At 43.8% G+C, this 16,731-nt stretch overlaps 1 protein-coding gene across 1 annotated transcript in view; it reads right to left on the minus strand.

Moving 5' to 3' along the window:
- Window positions 1–5,024: 5,024 nt before the first annotated feature.
- MPZL3 (myelin protein zero like 3) overlaps window positions 5,025–16,731 on the minus strand; it is a 28,057-nt gene continuing 16,350 nt past the window's right edge. The window contains exons 3-6 of the mRNA XM_073585255.1: window positions 13,659–13,869; window positions 9,490–9,652; window positions 8,812–8,911; window positions 5,025–7,648 (exon numbers count right to left, since the gene is read on the minus strand). Coding sequence (XP_073441356.1) covers window positions 7,604–7,648; window positions 8,812–8,911; window positions 9,490–9,652; window positions 13,659–13,869 — 519 coding nt within the window. The 3' untranslated portion in view covers window positions 5,025–7,603. The remainder of the gene's footprint in view (window positions 7,649–8,811; window positions 8,912–9,489; window positions 9,653–13,658; window positions 13,870–16,731) is intronic.

Genomic DNA, 16,731 nt, shown 5'->3' on the forward strand with positions numbered 1-16,731 from the left:
CAGAGTGGGATGCGGTTGGAGAGCGGGGATGAGGACGGATACAGCAGGACAGTGCATGGAGAGTGGGGCTGTGAGGAAGACAATCTTCAGGACAGGGGCCGAATAGTGCCGGCACCCTCCCAGCCCTGTCCCAGCTCAGTCGGCGCTCCACTTCGCCAACTGCGCTATCCTCCCTCTCCCCTGCAGCTTCCCTGCCTAAATTTAGTCCCCGGCTTCTACTGCGGCCTACTACAGCGCTAGGCCATGCCCCAGCTCTAGCTCCTCCCACTACACCCAGCTCCGCCCACTCTGGCCGAACTAACAATCTGCGCACCTCTCTCTCCTGGTCCTGGTGTCACCACGTGTGGTGCATGGAGAGCGGGGCTGTGGAGGAAGGAAGACAGCAGGGCTGTAAAAATGAGGATGAATGAACTCATGGAGATCAACATCCAACACTGCGGAGACACCATCACGTGTTTCTCAACGCAGTGATTCTAGAGCACTGCCCCCATCCCTAATGGGAAATATGCAAAACACTGATGAGGGGCAATACCCCGAAACAGCTGTCTGTGGATGGATACCATGTTTTGGCATAGGTGGTTTCCTTCATTGGAGACTGTCCTTCCCGTGGTTGTTCCTCCCCGGGGAAAGACCTGGCTGGTCATTGCTTGCGTTAAGAAACACGTGATGGTGTCTCCGCGGCTTCTGTTCAGCAGGGCTGTAAAGGGAGAGAGCGGGAGAGCAGGGCTGTGAAGGAAGAGAACGGGGCTGTGGACGGAGAGAGCAGGAGAGCAGAGCTGTGAAGGAAGAGAAAGGGGCTGTGGACGGAGAGAGCAGGGCTGTGAAGGAAGAGAACGGGGCTGTGGACGGAGAGAGCAGGGCTGTGAAGGAAGAGAACGGGGCTGTGGACGGAGAGAGCAGGGCTGTGAAGGAAGAGAACGGGGCTGTGGATGGAGAGAGCAGGAGAGCAGAGCTGTGAAGGAAGAGAAAGGGGCTGTGGACGGAGAGAGCAGGTCTGTGAAGGAAGAGAACGGGGCTGTGGATGGAGAGAGCAGAGCTGTGAAGGAAGAGAAAGGGGCTGTGGACAGAGAGAGCGGGAGAGCAGAGCTGTGAAGGAAGAGAAAGGGGCTGTGGCCGGGGAGAGTAGGGCTGTGAAGGAAGAGAATGGGGCTGTGGACGGAGAGAGCGGGAGAGCAGGGCTGTGAAGGAAGAGAACGGGGCTGTGGACAGGGAGAGCAGGGCTGTGAAGGAAGAGAATGGGGCTGTGGACAGGGAGAGCAGGGCTGTGAAGGAAGAGAATGGGGCTGTGGAGGGAGAGAGTAGGAGAGCAGGGCTGTAGACGAAGAGACCAGGGCTGTGGACGAAGAGAGCGGGGCTGTGGAGGAACACTGGGACATGGATGTAGAGCGCGGCTGCGGAGGGATAGAACGGGACGGCGGGGGGAGAGCGGGGATGTTAAGAAAGACAGCGGGACCCACAGTTAGTTACTATGCCCGGGCAACGCCGGGCTCTTCAGCTAATAATAGATAAAGAGGGGTGATAACATCACAGAACATTTGCAAAGGAAGTATGACAGAGCACCTTATACATAGACGACAATCAGAAAAGAGGGCAGGCAAAACATAAACCACAAAAAAAGGGAACACCATCACAAAATATATAGAATGTAATCAGATCGAAAAGGCATAGCTAGATACAATGTCCAAAGTAAATAAAGTGTGCACGGTGCTAATTAGCAAGGACAGACATTAGTATGCCAATAAAATCTAAGAGCTAAGTTAGGAATACCCTGGTCACATGTCTACAAATTTGTCATAAATGTACCATATTCACGGTGCATCAAGCGTATTACCTTGTGTGCCCGATGTGCCTATCATTGTGACTTCTTCCAGGGGCAATTTGCAGATCTTTTGGGGTGTTCCAAGTCTTGTGCGGTGTTCCCAATCTACAGCAGATCTCGTGAGGTGTTACCAATCTACGGCAAGTCTTGTGGGGTGTTCCCAATCTACAGCAGGCCTTCTTGGGTGTTCCCAATCTACGGCAGGCCTTGTGTGGTGTTCCCAATCTACGTCAGGTCTTGAGTGTTCCCCATCTACAGCAGGTCTTGTGAGGTGTTCCCAATCTACGGCAGGTCTTGTGGGGTGTTCCCAATCTATGGCAGGTCTTGTGGGGTGTTACTAATCTACAGGAGGTCTTGTGGGGTGTTCAGGCGCTTGTGGGGTGTTTCAGGTCCTGCATGGCGCTCCTGATCTACGGCAAGTCTTGTGGGGTGTTCCAGGTCTTATATGATGTTCCCAATCTACGGGAGGTCTTGTGGAGTGTTCCCAGAATACAACAAGTTTTGTGGGGTGTTTCTGGTATTCGGCAGGTCTTGTAGAGTTTTAGATATTTTTCTATAAACATATGAGATGAATTCATTACTTTTCACCTACAGGTGGCACCACAGTAAAGCTTTTTTATATTGTGTTTGCTAAGCCGCTAACATAAATGCTAGATAAATCCCTGCTATCTTTATGCCAACATTTGGGGTCGGATGTCTCCCTTTGACACCATCCCGCTCAATGCTTAAAATTGTGCATGATAATCCGCAGAGACGTCAAGTGCAAGCGTGAACCTAGCCTTAAGGAGGTTTTGCTAGGAAACTTTATTTTAGATTCATCGCACTGGCTACAAAAATGTAATTGATGGGATCAGACTTTGGTGACCCTCTAAGGGTGAAATGTGGACCAAACAAAAAACAGGCTCTTTGTTGTACCTACAAAACATGATGGATCCCATTCCATTGTATTATGTTGGATAATTATCTCTCAGTTTTTGCAATGGGAAAGTCTTCCCTAATCCTTCACATGGCATCTCATCCTTTCCTAGGAATAAATGCGCGGAGTCGTAACATGACCATACTGCATACATTAGCATTAAATCATTTACCTTCAGATTGTCAATTGACAACACACACCCTTGAGCACAGGCTCTTAATGAGCTTTTTACAAATTCGCCATAAGGAGCTCCTACACTTATAGAAATTGTGGGATTAAGAAATAGCATTCAGCTGAATCAGCAATGAAAATGATGATCTAGGGTTCAGCGTCTAATGATCTGTTTGTTCATACACATACAGTGGCCAAAATAAGTATTTGATACATGCCGATTTCCCACCTACAAAGAATGAAGAGGTCTGTAATTTTTTCATAGGTACACTTCAACCATTGTACAATAGAAGGAGCAATGCATGCTGGAAAGCGAGGGAAAAGGATAGTTTCAACGCCTACTCAAAATAAATAACACAATACAGATATTGGGACAGCTCCTGGACTTATTAGCAGTTATAACTTGAGGGGAAGCTACAAGAGACAGTTCAGGCACCAACAATCAGGGAGTGTTGGAGTATGCTTACCCTTTAGGTACGAAAAATTGGAGTTTGTCTTATAAGATTTGTTAATTACTTTTCCAATTTTGAAACTATGTGAATAACTATATTTACGCCTATGTCATAAATTGGGAGTATTTTGACTACTTACTTGCTTAAGTTTGGGTCCCAGGCAGCTTTAGTTGCTTATGAAATAGGGGTAAGGAGCATTGTAATTGGGATGTCAGGAGTTACACAAGAGCTAAACCTGCCCGTCAGACTGTGGACCTGCTGAATCCAGCTTTACGCACCTACAGATCACTAGAAAATGATAGCGTTGGAAATAATTGAAGGAAATGGCTCCGTATAAAAAACAGATGATAAAACAACTTGATACCGATCATGTTATAACAAGCTGACGACGATGCATGTTTCAACAAGCTTTAGCCTACATTTCACTTCTCAGAACTTCATATTCTTCACTATTACATAATGGGCAAGAACAAAGTGTTCAGGTCACCAAAGGTCTCATGGTTCAAAAGTCCCCCCTCCAAAAAAAAAAAAAAAAGTAGCCCTACTCTTGCCCCCGAAAAAATAGAGAATGTAAAAAAGTAATAACAACCCCTCCTCCCTCACCCACACCAAAAAAGTAATACGGGGTGTCCTAGAATCACAACTAATTTTTGTACCCACAGGATAGGTGGTGTCTGTCAATTTCCCACCACTGGGACCCTAACTGCTCATGAGAACACAAGTTCCTTAGCACCCTGTTAAAATGGAGCAGTGTTCATGCACAGATCCTTCCTGTGAATACCTCTTTTAAAAGGAATATTCAGAAATTTATGAGAGTCATGAGAAAAACTAAGAACATCCTCTTTCAAGTCTGAGCTGTAACTCTTTGGTCTTTTGCAATTCCTCAAAGCACTGAACGGTCTGACCTTGGGATACATTTTCTGGCACGTCCACTACTGGGAAGATTGTCAACTTTCTTACTGTGGAATAATGAACTCCAAATTGCTTGGAAATAGCCTTATAACATTTCCCAGATTGATGAGCAGCAACAATTTATTTTTTTTCGAGATCATTGTTATTGTCTTTAGTCCTCGGTATTGGTTTTGTCATACGCCTGAATGCTTCAGACCAGCAAACTGCCAAAACTTCTGCTTTTAAGGCAGTCACAATAGTCTATGGGGCGCCATTATAACTCCCTGCTTCTGCTGCAACTGCCGGGATCTGAATCAAGCTGCTGGGAATGGAGTCAAGCTGCCGGGATCTGAATCAAGCTGCCAGGAAAGGAGACAAGCTGCCGATAACAGAGACATGCTGCCAGGAAGGGAGACAAGCTGCCAGGAAGGGAGACAAGCTGCCAGGAAGGGAGACAAGCTGCCAGGAAGGGAGACAAGCTGCCAGGAAGGGAGACAAGCTGCCAGGAAGGGAGACAAGCTGCCAGGAAGGGAGACAAGCTGCCAGGAAGGGAGACAAGCTGCCGGGAAGGGAGACAAGCTGCCGGGAAGGGAGACAAGCTGCCGGGAAGGGAGACAAGCTGCCGGGAAGGGAGACAAGCTGCCGGTAACAGAGACAAGCTGCCAGGAATGGAGACAAGCTGCCGGGATTGGATACAAACTGCCGAAATCAGAGTTAAGTTTTCGTGACCAATAAAACTAGACCCTTAATATAAAAAGGAGCAATTCAATATCTATCTTTTTTTAAAGAAATTAGTTTATTATAAAAGCTTTAATTTAGGGCATTTGTGTATGCAGCCAGTTAAATAGAGATACAATGAATGGTAGATTTGGATTGTATATACCGTACCTAACAGCAGGAACAAGGTAAAAGCATCAAGAAAAATAACATTCTTCGCCCAGTTAATGTACTTTCCACTCAATGTAACTAAAGTTTGCCACGGATGTACAATGGTAGAGATGAGCACAACATTGGATCTTGGCTATTTAAAGGTCAGTTCAGACAACAGGAAATAGAAAAGGAACCCTGCTTACACATAATAATCCCTTTTTACACTTTAATTTTTTTCCTCCTTTTCTTCCCAGAGCCGTAACTTTTTTATTTCCATCAGACATATGAGAGCATTTTTTTTTTTTTTTTTTCCCCAAGACGATTTGTAGATTTGAATAACACCATTCATTTTACCAAGGAATGTATAGGGAAAAAAATAAGGGAAAAAACTTCCAAGTGAGAAGAAATGAAAACAATACTAACACTTTATACACACAGACACACTAGTCTTTTCTGCCATTTTCAGTGACCCGCAATTTTTTTTATTCCTTCATCACTGGAGCCATGTTGGGGCTCGTTTTTTGTGAGATGAGATCCATTTTTTATTGATAACATTTTGGGGGACACAAGACTATTTGATCACACTTTACTGCATTTTTTTGGGTAACATTCAGTGACCAAATGGCAATTCTGGCAGTTTTTTCTTCCCTGCGTTTACCGCATTGCTTTAAAAAATATGTAAATTTGGATAAATTTAACTTTTAGGCCCTGTGCACACGGTGCAGATTCTGCTGCGGATCTGCAGCAGAACTGCAGGTGATGTACAGTACCATTAAAGCCTATGTAAAAAATAAAAAAACGCTGTGCACATGCTGCGGTTTTTTCTGCGCGTTTTTTGTGCGGAAAAAAAAAAGCAGCATGTGACTTCTTTTGTGCGGTTTTGCTGCAGTTTCCCACCTGCTCCATTCTACAAATCCGCAGGTGGAAAACCGCAGTGGAAATCCGCACAAAAACCGCTGTAAAACCGCAAAAAAAGGAAGAAATCCGCAGGAAAAATGCAGGTCATTTGACCTGCGGATTTAGTAAAATCCGAGCGGAAAAATCCGAGGGAGGATCCGCACTGTGTGCACATAGCCTTACAGATGCAGTGAAACCAAATGTTTACATATTTTTTTAATTTAGTTTCTTTTCATAGAGGGAAAAAAAGGAGTTATTTAACCAGTTCAAGACTGAGCCATTTACAACTGTTTCTGACCAGGCATATTTGGGGTTTTTTTGTACATGCAGATAAAAAGATATAAAAATGTCCTTGTTCGGATATTTAAGTAATTTCTGCGTCTTTATTTTTGTGATACATGGGCCTTCATTTTTAGATCATTGTCATATTCTCTCGTCACCACTATAGGTGATGTCACAGCTCGCCTCCTCCTATACAATGACTTATTACACCTCTATATACAGTAGATAACACAGAATCAACCATTCACAGTAGGTGATGTCACAGCTCACCTCCTCCTCCTGTACAATGACTGATAACACCTCTATATACAGTAGATAACAAAGGATCCACCATTCACAGTAGGTGATGTCACAGCTCACCTCCTGTGCACTGACTGATAACACCTCTGTATACAGTAGATAACACAGGATCCAACATTCACAATAGGCAATGCCACAGCTCACCTCCTCCCCCTCCTGTTCATTGACTGATAACACCTCTATATACAGTAGATAACACAGGATCCACCATTCACAATAGGTGATATCACAGCTCACCTCCTCCTCCTCCTGTACAATAACTGATAACATCTGTATATACAATAGAGGTCATTGTAAACTAGGCTGTGATGATAATGAGATGACTGCTGAGAAATTATCTCTACATAACAGGAAGTATCAGCCTAATTACAGGCTCAGAGAGAAAGCTGCAAGATTTTAGAATTATGATTTTTTTTAGAAAAGTGACATAAAAGATAAAAAATTTATATATATAAAAATAAAATATAATCATTTTAAGCTCCCTGTGGCAAAGATATATCCTCAAATGGCATGGAGGACATGCACAGAAGTCTTTTTATTCCGACCCTTTGCTAGAATTTCTCTTAAATCTGCTTTATTCGTACATTCAGGGTAGGTTTGTCCAGAAGGTAATGGACACAACAGGAGAATACTATGGTCTTAGAAAACTTGAGTCTTTTTAAGCCCTTCACGTCTTCATCACAATCTGATGATTAAACCCAACATCGGAGCCTGACAGAGGATAGAAAACGAGCCATCCCCGAGAATACTTCTGGTATAGGACAACATTCGGATGCTACTTCTAAGCCGGACACTTCATACTACACAAACATTAAAATACTTTACAAAGTCTTCAGTTTCATTTCAATTACACTTTACAATTTCATTTTAAAATAACCCAGAATGTATAAATATAATAAAAAGTTGCATAAAAGTCCACACAATTCTGTGGGGTTCAGTTCACGACCTCCTTCACATTTACTCAAGCCTGGATGTGGTCTTCATGTTTCATCCAAAAGTCTCCATTCACAAAAGACCCCTCGTGTCTTCTCCATAGTTGCCTTCATCATCCTAAAGGGGAAGTTAATGTTAGTAAGTACAAGAACGGAAAGTTTTCTATATAAATCATTAATCTGTATGGTAAAGGAGAACAATTAGGTGGAGCTGTAAAGAAACAAAAGCATTTCTTTATTAAATGGGGTTTACAAAAGTGTACATAAAAGAAGCTCTCCATCCTCCGCTGTCTCTCCAGGATTGGAAGTGACAACATCACGACCGTCATCTGACCTTACAGCCAATCAGTGGTCTCCACAGTTGTGACGTCATCATTTCCAGTGCTAGGAAGTCCATCTTTAAGGCAATGCTGGAACGGAGAACGAACACCAGGTTTAAGTCTGGTTTCCCATAGGAAAAACCCTGAAATTGAAGTGTCCTCCAACTAGGGAATACATTTGTGTCACATCATATAAAATAGAAACTTCTAATTTTTTGTATATGGGATTATTAAACGACGCAGGTTAGGGTCAAGCACATATAGAAAACTATGAGTCCGGTAGTGTATGTCTCGTAAAGAGCGCTCAGTTGACAGCTATCTATTAAGTACTGAGCCCCTAAGTTGGTGGATTTGGACAGCTTTGTATATAGGGGTCTTAATTTCCAATCGTTAAGGAAGTGGACAGGAATATTAAGTACAATCTTCTCTTGGAAAGAAATAGAAAGGCAAAATATATTAGAAAGTTGCAATTTCATGAATGCGCTAACTATACTTTATCCACTTTAGTGGAGATTTAATACCACCTGGGCTGCGCTTGCAGGAATTAAGAATCCTCAATGGTTTAAAATTAAGGCTTTTATTACACCAACGCATTTCGTATTGGACTGGAGCCTTTTTTCAAGGTAAGAAAATACATTTGTTGTTTTTTACCTTAAATAGTGCGCCTATTCAGCGCCGAAACGTGTTGGTGTAAGAAAAACCTTAATTTTATACCATCAAGAATTCTTCACTCCCACAAGTGCAGCCCAGATACCGTGATATCTCAGCTAAAGTGAATTGCTATCTGGAAGAATTTTTCCTCCAGCCGCGGATTCTATGGCCCATACAGCGGTTGCGTCCCTACATATCCCCCCGAGGTGAACATTACCGTTACTCTCACTCTCTCTTGCAGCATTGCCCCATTATGCCCTTCTGTCCCAACCAAACTTCAGCAACTATATTAACAAAAATATCATCTTACATCTGCACATCGCTGGCAAAATCGCATTAGACAACCGGGGCGCTTTTCTAAAGATGAACTTCGATGAAGCGGAGCGGTTGAATTTTCATCATACATACAACTATGGAAAGTAAAAGGAAAAAAAATCTTTACATACATAGAATTTAAGTCCTGGACGACCCCTATAATATTGATGACCTAATCTTGGGATAGGACTACAATAACAGATCAGTGGGGGTCCGACACCCGGCATGTCATGGGGCACCTCAAGGGCTCACCTCCAGGCACGGTGTAGTGGCCATAAGTGGTATTGCAATCTCTCTTGCACTGACCTATCCTAAGCATTGGTCACGAATGTTAAAGTTTCAAAACCCGTCTTTAATTTCTTCAGCACCTTAAACCAGTTTACAAAGAAAGATATTAAGCCTTTGTCACCCCATAACACAAATATCACCATTAACTCTGATCACATTCACGCACATAGGAGCTGAGCTGCAGTACCAGTAATGGCCACTATATTGCGCACAGCGCTGAGCTGTTAGGGCTCTGACCCCCAGAGCCAATAACAGCTGATCGTGTGGTTGCGGGTTGTCAGACCCCCATCAATGATAATAGTCCATCGTAGGGACATGTCATAAATATTATATCTCCGGATAACCCTTTTAAACCATTTTAGATTACCATAGAATATTCACTCACTCTTGAGATTCTTCAATTGGAGACTTTTTAATCTTCTGTTCCCTGATCCGGTCTCTCTTGATTGCCTTCTTCATCCTTATCAGCAGTATTATGGAGACCAAAGCAGACGGGATGAACACCAAAGAGGACAGCAAAATGGCCGTAGTGAACTTGAAGGAGATACCTAAAAGGAAGAATTGGGAAGATCTGAAACTTTTCCTTGGAATAATTATGATGTAACAGCAAATATATCATCTGATACCTAGCCCATATTATTGCTGTCTTCTGACAGGTCATAGATATCTACAGTAGAGATTAACAGTGGGGAAAAAAAAGTCCCTTTATTGCTAGTGATGATGGAAGTCCAGTTCACAAACCACCACAAATGTGGGTTACTTAAAAAAGTTTAAAAGAGTTTTCCAGTTTTCAAAAGTTGTCTCCTTACCCACACTGCTCCTTTGCCACCGTTCTGGTGGGGTCCACCAAGATTGGAAGTGATGACCCCTAACCTCTGAAATCACTGATTGACTGTCAGGATATCATTACTTCTGATCCCGTTGGAGAAAAAGGGAGTAGCAGCACTAGAGCAGCAGGGCTTTTGGAAGGGTAACTTTTAAAAAAGTTCTGGAAAACCCCTGTTATAAATTCTGAGGACCTAGGGACTATAAGCTCTATGGAGAAACGGGAAGTCTCTTTTCCTTGCATGAGTCACCATTAAAACTACAATTCTACATCACTGCAAAGTCCCTGTCAGGGGGAGGAGAGGAGCAGCTACTGTAGGTCATGAGTTGAAGAGGGGATGAAGCTGGGCTGCCAGGGACTTTGTAATGATATAGAATTGTAGTTATAATGATGACTTGTGCAGGGAAAAAGAGACTTACATGATACTCAAAAACATTTTCTGGCATTTTAGGAAATTCTGCCACTCAGGTGATGACTGCCAGTTTCCAGCAACGACGACTTATAATCCAACATGCACATGTACCATTCACATTCATACCACTAGAGCAGAGGGGCTGGAGCCAGCACAGGATTTAAACATTCGACTATTCTTGACTTTTTTTTTCTTTTTTTTTAGAATGTTATGCCTTTCTTCCTCCTGGGCAATTTTCTTAAATCCCCCTTACCCACCAAAAAAAAAATTATAATGATGGCCTATCGTTATTATCAGTCAGGGCCGGACTGGCCATCTGGCAAATGCCAGAAGGGCCGGTCTGGTCGTGGGCTGCCTTGTCTGCTACGTTGCTAACAGAATCAGTGTTCTCAAGACGCCCATACTGTTAAGAGTTGTGACAGAGCACCAAGTCGCTGACTCCGTCATTTACTCCAGCAGGCCACGGGTAATATTAGAAATATCGGTATTGTAGTAAATCTTGCTTTCCTCCATCCAGGATAATATTAGCAATATATCCCATCTGGTGCTTGGGGACGTGGACAGCATGGGCCTGTGTTATTTCAAATGCCAGGGCTGAATTTCAGCCCCAGTCCGTACCTGTTATCAGTCATCAATATCAGATGGGTGGCAATCCAACACATGGAATCAGCTATGGTGTGAGGTTCTCACCACCACTTACAATACCCTTAGGGATTGACTGACGAATATAGCCTGGAGAGGTCCCCATTTAATAAAACATAACCTTTAATCAACCATTAAAAAGACAGAAAACACAAAAAAAAATATAGTGCTTGTGCAAGCCAGTGCTCATTAAAAAATGATTTGGTCTCACCACTATTGACGTACATGCAATCCCGGTCTCCTTTCAGAAATACCTCGTCGGGACACAGATCCAACCATGGGAATAAAAGATATAAAGGGAGAAAGGTATAGATATGTAATAATTTCCTAAACTCCCTGTCGTGCCTCCCTTGGGAATATCCAGCCCCTTATCATCGGGGGTGTTCACTATAGGGTCCACTTGGGGCCTGTCCTTGTTAGGACAGGAGCACTGGGGCATGACAGGGAGTTTAGGAAATTATTACATATGTATACCTTTCTCCCTTTATATCCTTTATTTCCCTGGTTGGATCTGTGTCCCAGCGAGGTATTTCTGAAAGGAGGCCGGGATTGCATGTCCGTCAGTAGTGGTGAGACCAAGCCATTTTTTAATGAGCACTGGTTTGCACGAGCACTGTATTTTTTTGTGTGCGTTTTCTGTCTTTTTAACGGTTGATTAAAGGTTATGTTTTATTACTTGGGGACCTCTCCAGGCTACAGTTGTGGCCAAAAGTATTGACACCCCTGCAATTCTGTCAGATAATACTCAGTTTCTTCCTGAAAATGATTGCAAACACAAATTCTTTGGTATTATTATCTTCATTTAATTTGTCTTAAAGGAAAAAAAACACAAAAGAATTGTCATAAAGCCAAATTGGATATAATTCCACACCAAACATAAAAAAGAGGGTGGACAAAAGTATTGGCACTGTTCGAAAAATCATGTGATGCTTCTCTAATTTGTGTAATTAACAGCACCTGTAACTTACCTGTGGCACCTAACAGGTGTTGGCAATAACTAAATCACACTTGCAGCCAGTTGACATGGATTAAAGTTGACTCCACCTCTGTCCTTGTGTGTACCACATTGAGCATGGAGAAAAGAAAGAAGACCAAAGAACTGTCTGAGGACTTGAGAAACCAAATTGTGAGGAAGCATGAGCAATCTCAAGGCTACAAGTCCATCTCCAAAGACCTGAATATGTTCCTGTGTCTACCGTGCGCAGTGTCATCAAGAAGCTTAAAGCCCATGGCACCGTAGCTAACCTCCCTAGATGTGGATGGAAAAGAAAAATTGACAAGAGATTTCAACGCAAGATTGTGCGGATGTTGGATAAAGAACCTCGACTAACATCCAAACAAGTTCAAGCTGCCCTGCAGTCCGAGGGTACAACAGTGTCAACCCGTACTATCCGTCGGCGTCTGAATGAAAAGGGACTGTATGGTAGGAGACCCAGGAAGACCCCACTTCTTACCCCGAGACATAAAAAAGCCAGGCTGGAGTTTGCCAAAACTTACCTGAAAAAGCCTAAAACGTTTTGGAAGAATGTTCTCTGGTCAGATGAGACACAAGTAGAGCTTTTTGGGCAAAGGCATCAACATAGAGTTTACAGGAGAAAAAAAGAGGTATTTAAAGAAAAGAACACGGTCCCTACAGTCAAACATGGCGGAGGTTCCCTGATGTTGTGGGGTTGCTTTGCTGTCTCTGGCACTTGACTGCTTGACCATGTGCATGGCATTATGAAGTCTGAAGACTACCAACAAATTTTACAGCATAATGTAGGGCCCAGTGTGAGAAAGCTGGGTCTCCCTCAGAGGTCAAGGGTCTTCCAGCAGGACAATGACCCAAAACACACTTCAAAAAGCACTAGAAAATGGTTTGAGAGAAAGCACTGGAGACTTCTAAGGTGGCCAGCAATGAGTCCAGACAAGAATCCCATAGAACACCTGTGGAGAGAACTAAAAATGGCAGTTTGGAGAAGGCACCCTTCAAATATCAGGGACCTGGAGCAGCTTGCCAAAGAAGAATGGTCTAAAATTCCAGCAGAGCATTGTAAGAAACTCATTGATGGTTACCGGAAGCGGTTGGTCTGTGCAACCAAGTATAAGGCTGAGGGTGCTAATACTTTTGTCTGGCCCATTTTTGGATTTTTGTGTGAAATGATCAATGTTTTGCTTTTTGCTTCATTCTCTTTTGTGTTTTTTCATTTAAGACAAATTAAATGAAGATAATAATACAAAAGAATTTGTGTTTGCAATCATTTTCAGGAAGAAACTGAGTATTATCTGACAGAATTGCAGGGGTGTCAATACTTTTGGCCACAACTGTATATTCGTCAATCCAACACATGTCACTCTCACCACCGATAAGTTGTTAGCAGGTGCCAGCTGCCATCGAAAGTAAAGAATGCACAGAGCCAGATGAGCACAGCTCCCTACACTGTGTAGTAGTCATGATCATACTTCAGCTCAGCGCTCATTGAAGTGAATATGATGTGAGCTGCAGTAAACAAGAGTAGCTGCTATGTGGGGTACAGGGCCATCATGGTTCTGAACAACCCTCGAGTCAACTATAGTATAGTAAAAATTTTGAACAAGAGTAATTTATGTGAACTGGGACAAATACAGTGAGACCTCTGCACAGATCACCCTCAACTTCTCCTCCATGGGAGTCGGCAGGACACTTGTCTCTTACTTTCTAAAGTCACTGTTAGTTTCGTCTGTGGCATGTTCCCATGGACATCAGGAGGATTTCTAACCACACAAGAGAGAGTGCCGTTATCCGTGAGTTTCAGATCCTCCAACATAATGGAAGCATCTCCTCTTCCAATGTCACCTTCCCAAGTTATTCGATCCTTGAATGGTCCTATTGACGTGGGGTATGGTTTTGACTGGTAATGCAAGATCTGGAAAAGAAAAAGAACAGATATAATTACAAAAAATCTGGGCGTTCATGGAGATCTTTATCATCCCTAACTATTACATTAATTAATTAGGTAGTTATTCCCAAAATCGTAAGTTTTCCCATATGTTGTTTTGGCGCCCGAGGCTCAGTCGCCACAGAGGTACTGCACCTCCTTCTGAGGTGTGGTATCCCACCATCCAGGTAAGGTGGAAGCTCCCAACCACACTCCAACACCTGCACCCCACACCACAAAGTAGTGTAGCAAAGCACCTTCGGCGGCTCCCTGCTTGGAGTGTAGCAAAGCACCCATTGATGGCTCCCTGCTTGGAACACGAAACGTGCTGGGAGGTGGGTGGAGCTAGATTACATTACAAAGAGCGGGAAGAGTTTAGGACAACAGTCAGAGTGAGTAGTCAGTCAGTTGATTAGAGAGCTGGAGAGAAGAAGATCCCCGGAGAGAGGGATAGATGGATGGAAGTGCTGCAGCAGATCCCAGTGACCTGGGTCTGCTGGCACGGGAAAGGAAGAGAGAAAGCACATAGACTGAAAGCCTGATTCTCCATAAGAAAGAAAGACTAGTACGGAACGTGAGGAGTAAAAGGGAACAGAGGACTTGGGTTAAAAGAGAACCCTTCCTAGAAGTTCTAAGCGCAAGGCCGGGACCCGGTCCCTGAGGTTGTATGGATACTAATGGTCCTGCAGCAGACACCGGAGGAATTGAAGTAGTGACCACTTTATTCCCACGCAAGACTTGGGGGCACAACAGCAACTGGATAGTGAGCCGGGACTTAGTAGTAAGAAGTCCCCGAAGCAGGCTACAGCTGTCTGCCGTACAAGTAGGGTTCATAAGAACATCGGACAGGAGGAACTCCAGTGTATCTCAGTACTAGGAGTACTTCACTCAAAGGCCCTATAAGAGGAGACGTTCAGAAAAGGCACATATGTTGACAGAGTGTTGGAAAGGAGTATTCCATCTGGCCTGGAGGTTGACTGAGTCCCTGACCCGGAGGACACGGCACGGAGGCAGGCACCTGTTTGTACAACAGACTGTGAGTAAAGCTTTGGAACTACATGCCCTGGTGTCCTCCACTTATTCCTGCGCCAACCTGCCCAGCACTGCTACATCCCTTGCGCCTGACACTACACCATCTACGTGTCACTTCACCTATTTTGCCCTGGGACCTTAGCCCTGCCAGTGGAGGGCTATAACATCACTGCTGCACCACACCATCTGTCTCAGAGGATCTGTCTGCAGCATCGGCTTATATCTTCATTGCCGAACACCACAGGTGGCGTCACGACTTACACCTTGACACTGAACATTTACAATGGGCGCCCAGGGCCACGGGCTGGGTCCCAGCTACCGTGACATCTCCCATTGAGGATCATCAGGCCCGGTACCAAGTATTCCAATGCCCTGGGTGTGAGGGCGACCCATTTCAACTTACTGACCTCTGGGGGTCCGACCACTAAGACCTCCAGCAATTCTATGAACAGTGCCTCTGAAGCCCAGGAACCAGGTTTTTTTTTAATGGAGCGGAGATGCATGTTTAACTTCCGTTTCATTCATTGTCTATGGGACTTCTGGAGAAAATAAAGTACAGCTTTGCGCTATGTCCTGCAGTCTTAGCATGCACACCTTGACTCTATTCAAGATGAAGCTTTGCAGAGCCCGATTTCCCAGTTCCAGAGCCTCGTTCTCAAAATTGCAGGGGGAAGTCAAAAAGGTAGGGTAGGAATAACCTCAGGGGTCAATCTATGGTGCTATGCATTTCTAGGTGCAAAAATTAAAGATGTGTCTGACAGGATATCAGGACTCTTCAGACCTACAGATGACTACCCATTCCTGCTAATACATGTGGGGACAAATGACACCGCAAGAAACGACCTGGAAACCATCTGCAGAGACTTTGAAAACAGGCAAGAAAGCGAAAGAACTGGGAGCGCAGGTGGTCTTCTCTTCCATGCTCCCAGTGGAAGGCCAAGGAGCAAGGAGGTGGTATAAGATTCTGCAGGTGAACAACTGGCTACGTCGATGGTGCCGTCAGCAACTATTTGGTTTTCTGGATCACGGAGTGAATTACCTATACGATGGACTACTTGCTAGAGATGGGGTGCACCTTACGAAGACTGGAAAACATGTATTTGGAAGTCGCCTTGCTACACTTGTAAGGAGAGCTTTAAACTAGAACAACATGGGAAGGGAAGCAAAAGATCAGAAAAAGCCATACACCTGACAAATGCTATTGAGAACTCTGCTTTTAGAAGTGGAAAGGAAGAACAAAGACAAAAGAATCTAATTAATACACATATTGGAGAAAGAGAAACCAATCAAAAACTAAAATGTTTCTATACTAATGCACAAAGCATGGGCAACAAACGAGAATTGGAACTACTAACACAGGAAAAGAAATATGATGTCATTGGAATCACTGAAACTTGGTGGGACAATACACATGATTGGAATACAAGACTAGAAGGATACAACTTATTTGCAAGAAACAGACTTGATAAACGAGGAGGAGGTGTCGCCTTGTATGTTAGAAACGCGTATATCTGCACAGAGGTTGAAGCTTCAGAGGCTGGGAGTTCTGTGGAAACTGTTTGGGTAAGAATACAAGGACAGAACAATGGAAAGGACACCATTATAGGCATTTACTACAGGCCGCCTGTGCAAGCTGAAGATATGAATGAACTCTTTATGCATCAAATGGCCAAGTTCTCCAAAAAATATGACATAGTTGTCATGGGAGATTTCAACTATCCAGACATTTGTTGGGAATCTCTCTCAGGCAAAACTAACAGGTCAAGGAAATTCTTATCCTCTCTTGCTGACAACTTTATCTTCCAAAAGGTTGGGGAG

Source organism: Dendrobates tinctorius, unplaced genomic scaffold, assembly GCF_039654945.1.
Source record: "Dendrobates tinctorius isolate UK_male_01 unplaced genomic scaffold, ASM3965494v1 ptg000086l, whole genome shotgun sequence".
Taxonomy (NCBI): domain Eukaryota; kingdom Metazoa; phylum Chordata; class Amphibia; order Anura; family Dendrobatidae; genus Dendrobates; species Dendrobates tinctorius.